The sequence below is a fragment of the Myotis davidii genome, unplaced genomic scaffold, assembly GCF_000327345.1.
Source record: "Myotis davidii unplaced genomic scaffold, ASM32734v1 scaffold510, whole genome shotgun sequence".
Lineage (NCBI taxonomy): Eukaryota > Metazoa > Chordata > Mammalia > Chiroptera > Vespertilionidae > Myotis > Myotis davidii.
The window spans coordinates 196,188-212,147 of record NW_006282203.1 but is presented as its reverse complement, the minus strand read 5'-3'; the positions used below and the strand labels follow the sequence as shown (position 1 = coordinate 212,147).

Genomic DNA, 15,960 nt, shown 5'->3' with positions numbered 1-15,960 from the left:
GCCGGAACAAAAGCATGGATGGAGTGTTTGTGTGAACTAATATAAATTCAAAGTAAACATCATTACATAAAAGGGTACGGTCTTTTTTTTTTTTAGTTTTATTCATTTCAAACGGGCTGGATCCGGCCCGTGGACCGTAGTTTGCCCACGGCTGGCCTAGGACATAACCCACCAAGATGTGTAGGGGTCCCTAACCTTTCTGGGTTCTTGTGGAGAAAATTCAATACTGACTCTCTGTGAGGGTAATGGTCAGTGCTCTAACAAACTCCTCCACCCAGTGGCTTAACACTACTGTCAACATAAGAAACATCCAAACCTGTAAGAAATTTTTTGAGTTTGAGTCAAACTGATGACAATTGCCAGGAAGCAAAACCTCAATGGATTGAGAAAATGCTCTGGAAAATGGCAGTTTTACCACTTATTTTATACATCAGAATCAAAAGGGGAACCCCTAACGGGGGGACATAAATCCATAGGTGATAGATTAGGGAGGCAGGAGAAAACAAAGGGTGGAGGGGAATGATCTGGAATTGGATAAAAAGTAAAAGAAATAAACACATACTTCTATTACATAGGCAGGTATAAGATAGTTAACAATCCTATATAATAAAACCCTAATATGCAAATTGACTGAATGGTGGAAAGACCAGTCACTATGACGCACACTGACCACCAGGGGGCAGACACTCAACGCAGGAGCTGCCACTTGGTGGTCAGTGCGCTCCCACAGGGGGAGTGCCGCTCAGCCAGAAGCCAGACTCACAGCTGGCGAGCGCAGTGGCAGTGGTGGGAGCCTCTCCAGCCTCCGCTGCAGGCAGGCGGTAAGGAGCAAGGGGTCCCGAACTGTGAGAGGGCACAGGCTGGGCTGAGTGCACAAATTTTGTGCACTGGGCCTCTACTTAACATATAATAAGAATGGGGGGGGGGGCGTGTTTTCTGCTCTGGAGCAGTGATTGTGTCCTGAGGGGTTTGGAAAAAGAAATTACCCTGACATTAGTATGTTATTTTAGATGCAAAAAGACAATACACAGGCTCTGTTAAGTAAAGACTGACCTTTGCTAAAGAAGATACCAGCCTACGACATGACCACCTGTTTTTAGTTAATAAGTGTTCATTTCAGAACATCCTATGTGGTCACTGTCTGTCTCTGAGTTTGTAAGGCCACGATGCAGGCTTCCCCTGAGCTTGTCAGGTTCAGTGTGTGGCCCCTTTTTCAGTCACACTACAGTCATGGAGGTGGCATATCGGGAATAATTACTCCTTGTGTCACACTTCCAAATATACCCTTTAATACACTTGCATTACCTGAGGAAACTTAAAGATTATTTGGCCTCAAAGAACACGACCAACAGAAAAAGAAGAGGGAACCAGATTTCCAACTATGCCGGTGGTCCTCTGAGCACACGGCAATGTTCTGGTTTGTGTCCCCTCTACCTTTCAAAGCTAAGGAAGACACTGCCACGAACTGTTCTCCATTATGCATTTGCATTAAGTCTCCCACACTTCATAGGGCTGACATTTTTCAAGTGAATCCAATATTTTATTTCTACGTTAAGGAGAACAGTTGGAGGAGTATGAACCTGGAAGCCACAGAGGGTACACACCCAGAGGCCACAGGAATTATATGCCCAGAAGCCCAAGGAAGTACACTCCCTGAGACCACCAATCTCAGCCTCTGGCTCTGAATTTTTTCTTCCAAAACTTGTTTCTTTTTCCTTCCTTCCCTTTCTTTCTTTCTTTCTTCCTTATTAAATCCCTACCTTTCTATCCACTTATCCTAATACACATAGATAAAAAGAGGTCTAGAATGATAGCTCTCTAACATTAACAATTGTTATTTCAGGAGATAGAATTTAAGATGGTTTTTTACAAATTTAAGTGATTCTTTTGCCCCCTTGGTTGGTTGAGCATCATCCGTGCACCAAAAAGTTGCCAGTTCAATTCCTGGTCAGGGCACATACCCAGGTTGCAGGTTCAATCCCTGGTCTGGGAGTGTGCAGGGAGTCAACCGATCAATGTTTCTCTCTCACACTGTTTCTCTCTCTCCCCCTCTCTCTTCCTCTCTCTAAAATCAATAAAAATATTTTTTTTAAAACTTTGATTCTTTTAATCACAGTTCATCAAAAATCTAATATTAGCAAACCAATCTTTTACAAAGCATCTGGAAAGTGAGACAGTGAAAAGACAAGATGTAAACCACTCTTCAAAAAATATTTCTATGTGTAATTGTGAAATATTTCAGAAAAAGTATAGAAAAATGTAACTGATATATCCAATACCAAGATTTAACAGATATTAACAGTTTGCCAAATTTTGCTTCATCTTCTTTTTCCTTAACAATAAAACTGCAGAAACAGCTGAAGTCCCACTCTCCGTCCCTTCTCCCCATCTGCAGATGCAACCACAATTCTGAAGAGAATGTTGACCACAACCATGAATGTCTTTGGATTCATAAACAATAGACACTATTATTTTGTGTGTTTAAAATTCACATATGTTTTCTTCCTTTTGTAATTTTTTAACTCAACATTTTTTGAAATTTATCCAAGTTACACACATCGCCATAGTTTGTCATTCCTATCATTCAAATGTGTGAACTATCATTGCATGAATAAACCCCAGTTGTGGGGAGCCGCTATAGGGTTAAGCCTCAGACTGACCTGTTGGCAAAGTCACAAACAAGTCCCAGCTTAGAGGGCACAGTCCTCTTAGCATAATTAGGCTTGACCTTATAACGCTCCCCAGATCTTATCCGGGAAGCTAAAGGGCTGAGGGAAGTGCAGGAATTGGCCAAAACAAGTGAAATTCAAAAGAACTGTGTAACTATGGTAACCACTGCCTTGTTTACCTCTGACTATAAAATAAAGGCTCAGCTTGCCTCGGGATCGCTCTCTGTGGCCTCAGCCAGGCACAGGAAGATCCACGGAGACTAAGGAGAGCTAGAGAGCTCTGAACGCTGTTTCCGTGTAAAACATTCTTTGCCAACTCCATCCACACCTTTGGGAACCCCTGGCCTGCTGGGCCTGGACCCCGGCACCCCAATATTTCCAAATTATCTCTTGTCTCTTCTCTTTCATTTATGTGCGGCTCCTCTTCCAGATCCTGAACCCTGAACCATGCAGGACGTGGAGGGAAACATTTACAACACCCAGTATTATTTTATTTATTTATTTATCTACTAGAGGCCTAGTGCACAAAATTTGTGCACGAGGAGGGGGTGTGTCGCTCAGCCCAACCTGCACCCTCTCCAATCTGGGACCCCTCGAGGGATGTCAATGGCCCACCAGGATCGAGCCTAAATGGGCAGTCGGTCATCCCTCTCACAATCCAGGACTGCTGGCTCCCAAATGCTCGCCTGCCTGCCTGCCTGCCTGATTGCCCCTAACCGCTTCTGCCTGCCAGCCTGATCACCCCCTAACTACTCTCCTGCCAGCCTAATCGATGTATAACTGCTCCCCTGCTGGCCCGATTGACCCTAACTGCCCTCCCCTGCTGGCCTGATTGCCCACAACTGCCCTCCCCTGCTGACCATCTTGTGGTGGTCATCTTTGACCACATGGGGGCAGCCATCTTGTGTGTTGGAGTGATGGTCAATTTGCATATTACCTATTTATTATATAGAATTTATTTATTTATTTGTTGTTTTTTTAAATATATTTTTATTGATTTGAGAGAGAAAGGAAGAGATAGAAACATCAATGATGAGAAACATTGATTGGCTGCCTCCTGCATGCCCCACACTGGGGATCAAGCTCAAAATCCAGGCATGTGCCCTTGACTGAAACCAAACCTGGAACCATTCAGTCCACAGGCCAACGCTTAGGATCTTTAATGTATAAAGAGATTGAAAAAATGGAAAAAAAATGGGGAAAGGTCATGAACTGCCAATTCAAACAAAAGGAAATACAAATCATATTTAGATATATGAAAAGATGTCCACAATTACAGAAATGAAAATTAACACCAAGCTTCTATTTCTCACATATCAGATTGGTAAAAAAAAAAAAAAAAAAAAAATTGAAGTGTGACATTTTAACTTTATTTAAGCAGGAGTGGGGAAATGGGCACGCTCAAATAATTAAATGAGAGAATATATTGTCAAGATAGCAATACCTACCAAAAATCTTCATACAGTTTGATATATTTCCAAGAATTTATTCTAGAGAAAAATTCTCACTTTTGCAAAATAACATGCATTCTGTGACATTCTCTGCAACATGGACTATTATAATAAAATTCTTGAAACAACCTAAATAGCCACTGATGGGAGATTAATTCAATATATTAAGGTTCATTCATACAAATAAATGAGGAAGCTCTTTATCTATATAATAAAAGCATAATATGCTAATTAGACCAGACATCCTTCTGGAAGTCCTTCCTTCCAGACAAAGCTGCAGCAGGTGGGGGCCGTGGCAGACGCGGCAGAGGCCCCCAGGCACAGCAGCAGTGGGTGGGGGCTGGAGCCAAGGCCCTTGCACAAATTTCATGCATCAGGCCTCTAGTGTATTAAGAATAATCACAGCCCTGGCCAGTGTGGCTCAGTTGGTTGGGCACCGTCTTGTGTACCAAAGGGTTGCCAGCTCAATCCCCAATAGGGGGTGGGGTGTGTGGGAGGCAGCCAATCGATGTTTTGTCCTCACTTCCATATTTCTCTCTCTCCCCCTCTCCTTTCCTCTCTTTCTAAAAAAATCAATAAAGATAATTTTTTCAAAGAATAATCACAGATATATTGACCAGTGAAAAATGCAAAAGGTTTACATAGTCTCTCACTTATATTAAAAATATACATATATCATATAACTCAACATAAAAAACAAACAGCAATCCAATTAAAAATGGGCAAAGGACTCGAATAGACATTTCTGCAGCAAAGATGTAAAAATGGCCAATAAGTACATGAAAATATGCTGAACATCAAGAGTCATTAGGGAAATAAAAATCAAAACCACAACATTTGCCAAAACCGGTTTGGCTCAGTGGATAGAGCGTCGGCCTGCGGACTGAAGGGTCCCGGGTTCCATTCCGGTCAAGGGCATGTGCCTGGGTTGCGGGCACATCCCCAGTAGATGTGCAGGAGGCGGCTGATCGATGTTTCTCTCTCATCGATGTTTCTGACTCTCTATCTCTGTCCCTTCCTCTCTGTAAAAAAATCAATAAAATATATATAAAAAAAAACCCACAACATTACCACTTCATAACCATTAGACTGGTTATTTGAAAAAAAACAAAATTTAGAAACTAACAAGTTATGGAGGGGGTGTGGAGAAACTGGAAAAAAAAGCATCTTATGTTGTGCTGGTGGGAATGTAAAATGGTGTTGCTCCTGGGAAACAATATAGTGTGGTGTTAAAAAATTAAACAGAACTATCATGACCCAGATATTCCACTTCTGGGCTTATACCCAAAAGAACTGAAAGCGGGGATTTCAACAGATATTTGTACACTGATGTTCACAGCACATTATTCAAATAGCCAAAAGTTAAGAATAATTTCAGTGTCCATGAACAGATGGATAAACAATGTATGTGTATGGTACATACACACAGTGGAATATTATACAGCCTTATTATAAGTAAGGAAATTCTGATACATGCTACTATGTGGATGAACCTTGAGAACATTATGCTAAGTGAAATAAGCCAAACACAAAAGAACAAATATTGTATGATTCCACTTATATGAGGAACCTCGTATAAGTCAAACTCATTGAAATAAGAAGTACAATGGTGGTTTCCAGGAATTAGGGAGAAGGGAAATAGAGAGTTATTGTTTAAAGCAGTGGTGGCCAACTGGTGGTCCACGGACCACTGGTGTTCCGTGAGGTCTGAAAGGTTGGCAACTGCTGGTTTAAGGAAACCTTTGTAGTAGCAGTCACCAAATGGTGGTTCCCCAAACACTGGTTGTCCATGAGGTCTGAAAGGTTTGCGATCGCTGGTTTAAAGGGTACAGAGTTTCCGTTTAGAAAGATGAAAAACTCTGGAGATAGATGGCAGTAATATGAATGTTCTTAATGCCAGGGAACTGTATCCTTAAAATGGTTAAAATGTTAAATTTATTGAAAGATAAATACCATGTGATTTCATTTACATATGGAATCTAAAAAACAAACTAAAGCAAACACAAAAGAAACAAACTCATAGATAGAGAGTTTGGGGAGGTGGGCAAAAAAGAGGAAGGGATTAAGAAGTACAAATCACCAGTTATAAAAATAGTCACATGGATGAAAAGTACAGCATAGGGAATATAGTCAATAATCCTATATAATAAAAGGGTAATATGCAAATTGACCCTAACAGCAGAACTACCAGGAACAACCGTTCGCTATGATGCGTACTGAGCACCAGGGGGAAGACGCTCAATGCAGAGTGCTCAGTGCGCTCCCACAGGGGGAGCTCTGCTCAGCCACAAGCCGGGCTGATGGCTGCGAGCACAGTGACAGGAGCCTCTCCCGCCTCCTCAGCACCACTATGGATGTCTGACTGCAGCTTAGCCCTGCTCGCCGGGCCTAAGCCACAGTCGGACATCCCCCGAGGGCTCACAGGCTGCCAGAGGGATGTCTGACTGCCAGCTTAGGGCCTAAGCCAGCAGGTGGACATCCCCCAAGGGGTTCCAGACTGCGGGAGGGCTCAGGCCAGGCTGAGGCACCCCCCAAGAGCATGAATTTTTGTGCTCCAGGCCTCTAGTATTGTAACAACTAATAATGGTGTCAGATGAGTACTAGACTTATGCAGGCAATAACTTCATAAGTTACATAAATGTCTAATCACTATGTTGTACACCTAAAACTAACAATACAGTTGTCAGCTGTTAACTGAAATTTTTTAATGTTTAAAAGCAATAAACTGCATAACCAGTGTGTATAATTTTCCAAACTGAATCAGACATTAAACTTTTAAATGGGTTTTAAAATGTTAAATTTTATGTTATATATATTTATAATAAAAATACATACATACACATACACATTTGTACTTGCATGGACAATCTCTAGAAGAATCAGAGAAACTTATAACAAATCTTGCCTTTAGAAAGGTGAAATGGATAGCCAGGAGTTAGAGGCGAAGAGACTGACCTGTCACTATATAGTTTTTATACCTTTTGAATTTTATCCCACATAAACATACTGTCTATTCAAAACCGTAATTTTCAATCAATATTATTGATTTAAATCTGAACACAGAACAGGAAAATGTATGTAAGTCAAAATATATTATGTCCTAAGACACTGGGGGATAGGGGAGGCTAGGGGACTGTCTAGGGCGGGGGGGAAAAATGGACACATATGTAATACCCTTTGTAATACTTTAAGCAATAAAAATAAATAAATAAATAAATAAAAAATATATTATGTCCTATGTTTTGTATGAGGCAAAATAAAACTGCTCCTAAATAATGATTTTGAAAATATACCTCAACTTTCAAAACTATTTAACAAGGAAAATGAACTGCTTCAGAACTTAAAATATCAAAAACAGAAATAAGTAAAGAGGTCTTATGAGAATTTTGTATGTACAATATAACATTGTTAACCCAGATTAAATAGAGGAAAAATAAATCTAAATTATTTACCACAAGAATATAAAGTGGAACAAATTAAATAATAATACCTAATATTGTTCTAAGCATTAAATCCCAAGCAAATTAGTCACAAACTGAAAATGTTCTAAGAGTTTTAAAAATGCCCATTGACAGCCCTAGTCCATTTGGCTCAGTGGATAGAGCATCAGCCTGTGGACTGAAGGGCCCTGGGTTCAATTCTAGTAGTGAAAGGCACATGCCTGGGTTGTGGGCTTGATTCCCAGTAGTGGGAGTGCAGGAGGTAGCCAATTAATGATTATCTCTCATCACTGATGTTTCTATCTCTCTCTCCCTTCCTCTCTGAAATCAATAATAATATTTTTTAAATAAATAAATAAAAATAATAATAAAAATGCCCATTGACAATAGCAGTTCTTAAATTTTTGGATCTCAATTCCCCTTTACACTTTTAAAAAGTACTGAGATCCTCAAAGAGTTTGTTAATATGAGTTATATTTATCTCTAAGTACTGCATTAGAGATCAAACATCAAATTTTAAAAATATTATTACTTTATTTAGAAAGAACAATTTAAAAACCCATTCTGCGTTTACATTAATAACATAATTTTCATGAAAATAAACTACGTTTTCCAAACCAAAAAATAACTTTAATTAGAAGAATGGCTGTTTTACATGTTTGCAAGTCTCTTTCATGTCTGGCTTAATAGAAGACACCTGAATTCTACTATCTGGTTCTGCATGCAATATGCTGCAATATTACATAAAATGTAGCTTTTAAAAAACTCCATACACACTTGTGAAAAAAAAAATGAGATTGAAAGTAGCAAATACTGTCTTTGATTTATTATGAAAATATTTTAGACTTCACAGACCCCTGAAAGGGTCCTTGGGACACACAGGGGTCTCCTAACCCTGCTGTGTCAAATACTCCTATGAGGGGAATATGGAAACTGAGGCCCAGAAGGCATCAGTAAGTCACTCACAGTCACAAAGCCAGGCCTGGAACTCAGGAAGTCTGATTCCAGACCTCAGAATTGCCCCTGGGAGCTGGTGGAAAGCAGCAAGGCATCTCATGTTGCACACAGTGATGGAAAACCCACTGGCTGTGGCAGACACAATACCTGGGCTCCCCTCCACCCACTGTGGCTGATGGTGGTGCCCACAGCCAATAAGGAGGGAATATGCTAATTGACTGCCCTGCTCCGTGTGCCTGCCTCCGGAGACCCCCAGTCCCCTCAGCCTCCCAGCCACCCAGGGCCAGCCCGAGACGCAGGCAAGCCTTGAATGGCAGCTGCCCAGCCACCCAGGGCTGCCAAGGCTCAGGTAACCAGGGCAGGCCAAGGCTTGCGCTGACAGCTGTGGCAGCAGCAGAGGTGTGATGGGGCGTCACCTTCCCCTGATCGCCGGGTCGCCTCCCGCCCCTGAGGGCTCCCAGACTGTGAGAGGGAGCAGGCCAGGCTGAGGGACCCCCATCCAGGGCAGGAATTTTCATGCACTGGGCCTCTAGTTTTAAAATAAATCTATTCATTCACTTGACAAATATTTACTGAATGCCAACTTTGTGTCTAGCACTACTGCAACAGTAGAGTTTCTCTAACTCACAGAATTAGTTTGGAACAGGCAATGTAGATATATTCTTCTCACCAGACTATAAAGAATAAGAAATAGTATGCATCTGAAGCAGTAGTTAGCAAAAAGACCTTTTACAAGGCACCACAACACAAATAGTTAAAATAGCATGATAAATCCAAGGAATGTTTAAAAAAGAAAAAAGAGCCCTCTTCTATTTTATGAATTATATCAGTAATTTAGAATAAGAACAAAAAAATATTTCCAAACCTCACATCCACTGTATTATTCAGCTCATGGTCAAACACTTCAAACGCCTCTCTGATTTTTCTTTGCAAGTCTGCTACTACTAACTCTGTAAAAGACAAAGTAAATAAAAATTATTTTACTTTAATTTTGAATTCAACAGAAAAATTTCAATAAACTACAAATTCTCAATAAGAAAGAATATGCAGAACTCTTTCCTAATCGTCTTCATGTGTCATTTAGCGTGGTTAACTTCCTCGGGCGATCTCAAAGAAGGGAACGAACTTTTTTAGAGCTTTTTAGTACCAAAGGTGCACTAATCTTAAATGCACAGCTTCATGAGTTTTTGCATAAGTATTTAGTCATGGAGCCACCACCCAGATGAAGATATAGAACATTCCCACACACCCTACCCTCTATCTCAAGCGTAGCCTGAGAGGCCAAGGAATCGGTGCCACCGATATTGATTGGGGTGCACTAGTTGCCCACCTGCCTTGCTTTTCCTACACTTGAGGGCTGAAGTTGGGGGATGGGAAGCATACAAAAGCAACAACTGGTTTTGAGACAATTAAAAAGTAATTTATTTAAAACTATTTATGGAGTACCTACTATGTACTAGACACTATTCTCGGTGCTCAGGTTATAGCAAGGAACAAAAAATCTCTGCCTCCATGAGACTTTTTTAATCCTCACCCGAGGATATTTTTCCATTGATGTTAGAATGGCAGAGAGAAATATCGATGTGAGAGAAACACATCGATTGGTTGCCTTCCATGTGCACCCCAACCAGGGCCCAGCCTGGGAAATCTGCAACCAAGGTATGTGCCCTTGACCAGAATCGAACCCAGAACCCTTTGGTCCCAGGCTGACGCTCTATCCACTGAGCCAAACTGGCTAGGGCTCCCTGGGATTTTTTATTGGGGGAGATACATAAGCTTACACATATTTGGTAAAAGATTTGGAGTAAGACAAATGGTGCTGGAAAAAATAAAGCAGGGAAGGGATGTAAGAGTGCTAGGGGTGTCGGTGGAGGGAAAGGGTAGTATGATGAGGGGAGGCCTACTTGATGGTAAGTTGACATCAATGCAAACCAAAGGAGGGGAAAGAGCCCTATAAATAACTGCAGGCATAATTTTTAGGCAGAGAGAACAGAAAAACAGAATGACAAGAAATAAGGTCAGAAAGATGAGTTTTGGGGTGGAAGACAGATTCTATACAGGGGCTACATTAAGGATTGTGTCTTTTACTTTCAATGAGATGAGAAATCACTGCAGGTTTCTCGGCAGTGATGTGACATGGCCTGGCTTATATTCACTTTGGCTATTGTGTTAAGAATATACTAGAGCCCGGGCTGGTGTGACTCCGTTTGTTGAGCACTGTCCTGTGCACTGAAAGATTGCCACTTCAATTCCCAGTTGGGGGACATGCCTGGCTTGTGGGCTCCATCCCTGGTAGGCGGTATGTGGGAGGCAGTAAATCAATGTTTCTCTCTCCGTTTCCCTTCCTCTCTCTAAAAATCAATACATATACCGGAAAGGAACAAGGGTGGAGTCAGAGAGACCAGAGAGGGGGCTATGCAGTATTCCAGGTCAGAGACTGATGGTGACTTGTACCAGAATGGTAGCAGTGAAGGTGGTGAGAAATGGTAGGGTTTCCGGTATATACTTTAAAGGGTAGAGCCGCAAGATTTGCTGATAGGTTTGATGTAAGGTGCAGAGAGAAAGAAAGGGGTTGAGGTTGACACCAAGGTGTTTGAAATAATATTTTAAATGCAATCAAGTCTCAAGATTTGTTTTTCAAATATTAAGTACAATAGGACACCCAAAAGGAAAAGATTTTTAAAAGTATTGAGTTTAGATAATTATTTTAATTATAAATACCATCAAATTATAGAAAATGGGGAAAATGTCAATTAACTCATATTCCCTTTACCCTACATAAGCACCATAATTTTCCTGTATTTTCCTCTAATCTTTCTTCATATACACCTGTTACATATAGCACTTAGTAACCACATTCATTCATTCAACAAAAACTTACTGAATGAACACTATATCAGTTTCTGGTCAGGTGCTATGTCTACATTTACAACCAGAGAGGTAAGCATCTCATTTTTAGAAGAAAAAAAAATCAAAGTTCAAAGAGGTTCATACACTGGCCCAAGGTTGCAGAATTACTAAGTGGCAGAGTGGGACTGAATCCAGATTTTTCTCACTTGAGGGATCCTGCTCTCTCTCATTCCCTATCCCACCTAATTAGTTTAAAAACTTTAATTCCTAATTATTTCACTCAACTGTTATGTTTTTTCCAGGCTGCAACATAATCTCCATAATCTTCCATTTTTAATAGTACCAAAGGAATATCCTACAATTATTGATATTAATTTTTCTTAGATGGCAGTGAACAACTTTTGCTGATTTTAACAAGTAAAAATAAATGCCATCTCATTTTAATCTACACTTCTTTGATTACAAATGAATCTGAATAATGATCCATAGGTTTATCACCTCTATTTTCTGTTATATATTATCTGTTCATGTTCTCCATAAGTTCCTCCATTTTTTTTCTTAAATTTTTTGCGCTCTTTAAATAATAAAGACTTAACCAGTAGGCTGGAAGGGGTCACTGGGGGGAAAATGGGAGACATATATAATAATTTTTTTTAATCCTCACCTGAGGATACCTTTCCAACTGATCCTTAAGAGTGAGTGGAAGAGAGAGGGAAAGACAGAGAGAAACATCGATGTGAAAGAAACACATCAACTGGTGCGTCCTGCACATGCCCTGACCTAGGCCCGGCCAGGAAGAAGCCTGCAACCGAGGTACGTGCCCTTGACAGGAATCGAAACCGGGATCCTTTGGGCTGAAGGCCGACACTCTATCCACTGAACCAAACCGGCCAGGACATGTAATACTTACAATAATAAAGATTTTGAAAATCTAACTGCCTACCTGATTTTTTTAAAAGACTTAACCTGTGTCAAATGATTTTCCAGGTCAGTTTGGATTCGTTTTTTCTAAAATAAAAAACGGTCTTATATCCTTTCTGATCATCATGATTATTGGAGGAAGAAAAGGATATGGAAGAGTTTAGATTCAGTAAAGATCACTTCAAATCCTACCACAGTTAATTACTCTTGTCTTTTTGTAATCGAATTTTTCAACAATAAACTAAGTGTCTTTCACTCTCAAAAATATTATATTATCATTTTAGTGATTGGCATTGTATTATAGAGCTTTATCATAATTTATTTAACCAAACGCCAAATTGTAGACATTTAGGTTGTTTCTGATTTTTCATTGTTATAACTGCTCTTTAACTAGAGGCTGGTGCACAAAAATTCATGCACTTGAGGGAGTCCCTCAGCCAGGCCTGCGCCCTCTCACAATCCGGGACCCTCGGTCCCCTAGGCCTGGCCTGAGATCAGGGCCTATTGGGGCTTTCCTTCCCAGGCTGCAGGCAGCTGGCCCCACCCTCACCACTGTCACTGCCTGCCATCAGTGCAGCGCTGTCCCCCGTCCCCTGCCACTGGTGGCCTCCCTCTGCAGGTGACAGGCTGGGGTGCGATGGCTTGGTTGGCCTTGGCCTCCATCTTTCACTTGCCTGCCTACCTGATCACCACTAACTGCTTGCTGGGGGGTGGGGCCAGCCCTGTGAGGGGCCGTCTGCCTACCTGATCACCCCTAACCACTTGCCTGCCTGATCGCCCCTAATCGTTTGCTTGGGGACAAAGTCAGCCTGGTGAGGGGCCATCTGTCTACCTGATCTCCCCTAACTGCTGGCCTGCCTACTTGATTGCCCCTAACCACTTGTCTGCCTACCTGATCACCCCTAACTGCTGGTCTGTCTACCTGAACACCCCTAACCACTCTACCTGCCTACCTGATCACCCCTAATCACTAGTCTGCCTACCTGATCACCCCTAATCGCTGGCCTGCCTACCTGATCTCCCCTAACCACTCTGCCTGCCTGCCTGATTGCCCCTAACCGCTTGCTTGGGAGCGGGGCCAGCCCACGAGGGGCCATGGTGGTCTGGTCTCTAGTCCTTCCGGTCATGACGCCTCTGGCCTTTTATTATACAGGATGATCCATCTTGCACAATTCACCCTTGTGTACTGTCTTCTTATCTAAATGAAATACAATGAGTTGAATACATTTGAATTTGTGTGAGGCACTGGAAGGGTCCTTATTACTCATGATAGTACCTAGGGAAGATCTCCTGGTTGGAACACTGCCAGTGCACAAAGCTGATATCTGCTTTTTAAATTTAAGAATACCTTTAAAGTCCATTATCTTTCATTCTTGGGTAGTCACGGCTATTGAGATTCCTTATCTTATAAAGTTTAGAAACATATCCTTTGAGGAGCTTTCGGGCTGGTGAACAAGTGGAGGTCCTGGAAGAATATCGCACCCAGAGAGCCCGTGGAAGTTCCACGCCCCTCCCTCCTACTTGGCCCTATGCATCTCTCCACTTGGCTGTTCCTGAGTTAGGATCTTAGCAGGAATATCAGAGGATGCTCAGTCCAAGTCTCGATCGGAGTTGTGAATATTTCCACTGCTGCTGATAGAAAACCACCCCAAGGCAGCCTACCGCAAAGCTACAGTACACTTTCTTATACTGTGCTAATGTCACATTCCTAAGTCAAGTACAAATGATGTTCATTTTATCCAAAAATTCTTTAGAGGAGAATTATTCTAATGTTTCATTTTTGTCTAAATACAGAATAGATGTGCCCCCAGTGTATATGCAAGACAATTCAATGGGTTGTGGGAAGAACTCATTACAACTTCCATTTATTTTTGAAAAAAAAAACAGAAGAGAGAGGGAAGAAAAAGAAACTTATTCTTTAAAAAAACAAGGAGGAGGGACAAAATCATCCTTTTTCTGAATGTCTGATGAATAGTCAATTATTTTTTCTTCTACAAATAAGAATATATTTACTCTGATCCATCCAAAATTTATTTTATTTTTTAAAACTTCATTTCTTTATTTTAATATGTTTTTATTGACTTTAGAGAGAAAGGAACTGAGAGGAAGAAAGAGATAGAAACATGGATGAGTGAGAGACCTCAACATCAATTAGCTGCCTCCTGCATGGGCCCCCTCGCCCTGGGTTACCAGCAACCTCCTGGTGCATGAGTCAGCTCAACCCCTGAGCCACATCGGCTGAGTCATCTAAAATTTATTTTTACTTGATTAAAGTGAAAGATGAATTTCTAAGTTTAGCTTAGCACAGTGATTCCTCACTTATCGTCATCAATAAGTTCTGATGTGTAAAGAAACCAATGCATATACTGGCTTTAAATCAAATGTGTCCCTGTAAAATAAACATTGTCTTTGGAAGCATCTTAATAACTTAAGGGTAGGTTTCCAGACATTTATTTTCCTGCCAAATGATTCCAATATGAAATATTTGCTTAAAATTTTTGTAGCAAAATAATGTTTTAAAATATTAATAATAGCCAAAAATTTCTCAGCTCTATGATAATTCCCATTCCCAATCTTACCTTTCCAAAGCCAAGTTACTTAACTATTGACCAGAAAACCTGTATAGTAGAAATATTCTCAAAAGTCTTAGTATAGGAGAGAGTAAAAATTTCCAAAGTACTACTGTATGTGGTAAATATATTGCCATTATTTCATGCCTTCCATCATGTTAACATTAACATGGGTAAAAATTGCTATAAAATAGCTTAACAACAGGTCCTTATTTATCCTGCAATTAATCAACAGAGAAAAGCAATCTCATCAGATTTCTTTATGTGCCTTCTATTCTACTTTTCCAATATTGAAAGTGCACGTTACATATCACAGTGTAGAACATGTCTCCACTTGTTTTTATATATGGTGCCACATCTAAAGTGTATAGATTAAAGAATTAACTGAATCCTTTACAAACTCATCCAAAATTGAAGAGGGGGAAATACTTCCCAATGCATATTATAAGGTCAATGTTACCCTGATACAAAAAAAAAAAAAGACACATCAGAAGAAAACCATAACCAATATCCCTTATGAATATAGACACAAAAATCCTCAAGGAAATAGTATATCAACTCCAGCCACATATAAAAGGGATTATACACCATGACCAAATGAAATTAATCCCAGGAATGCATATGAAATCAATCAATGTAACATACCACATTAATAAAATACAGGGGGAAAAAAACACCACATGATCATATCAATTGACCAAAAAAAAGTATTTGACAAAATTCAACATTGTTTTATGATATAACACTCAAATAACTAGGAATGAAAGGGAACTTCCTCAACAGAGTACTTATGAAAATCCCACAAAGACCCAGCTGGGCCAGCATGAACCAGGAGGTCAATGGTTCAATTCCTGTTGAAGGCTCATGACCAGGTTGCAGGCTTGATCCCTAGGAGGAAGCCGATCTATGATTCTCTCTCGTCATTGATGTTTCTATCTCTCTCTCCTCTCCTTTCTGAAAAGAATAAAAATATATATTTTTAAATCATGAAGAACATCATACTTAATGATGTAAGGTATTCTGAATCCCCTAGGAATCAGTACATGTTAAAAGGAAATGGCTATTATATGTTAATCTGGCACACAAGTTAAGGGGAGATATT

At 40.4% G+C, this 15,960-nt stretch overlaps 1 protein-coding gene across 1 annotated transcript in view; it reads right to left on the bottom strand.

Moving 5' to 3' along the window:
• Positions 1-15,960, bottom strand: part of EFCAB2 (EF-hand calcium binding domain 2) — a 54,541-nt gene that overhangs the window by 25,247 nt on the left and 13,334 nt on the right. The window contains exon 3 of the mRNA XM_006752767.2: positions 9,383-9,467. Coding sequence (XP_006752830.1) covers positions 9,383-9,467 — 85 coding nt within the window. The remainder of the gene's footprint in view (positions 1-9,382; positions 9,468-15,960) is intronic.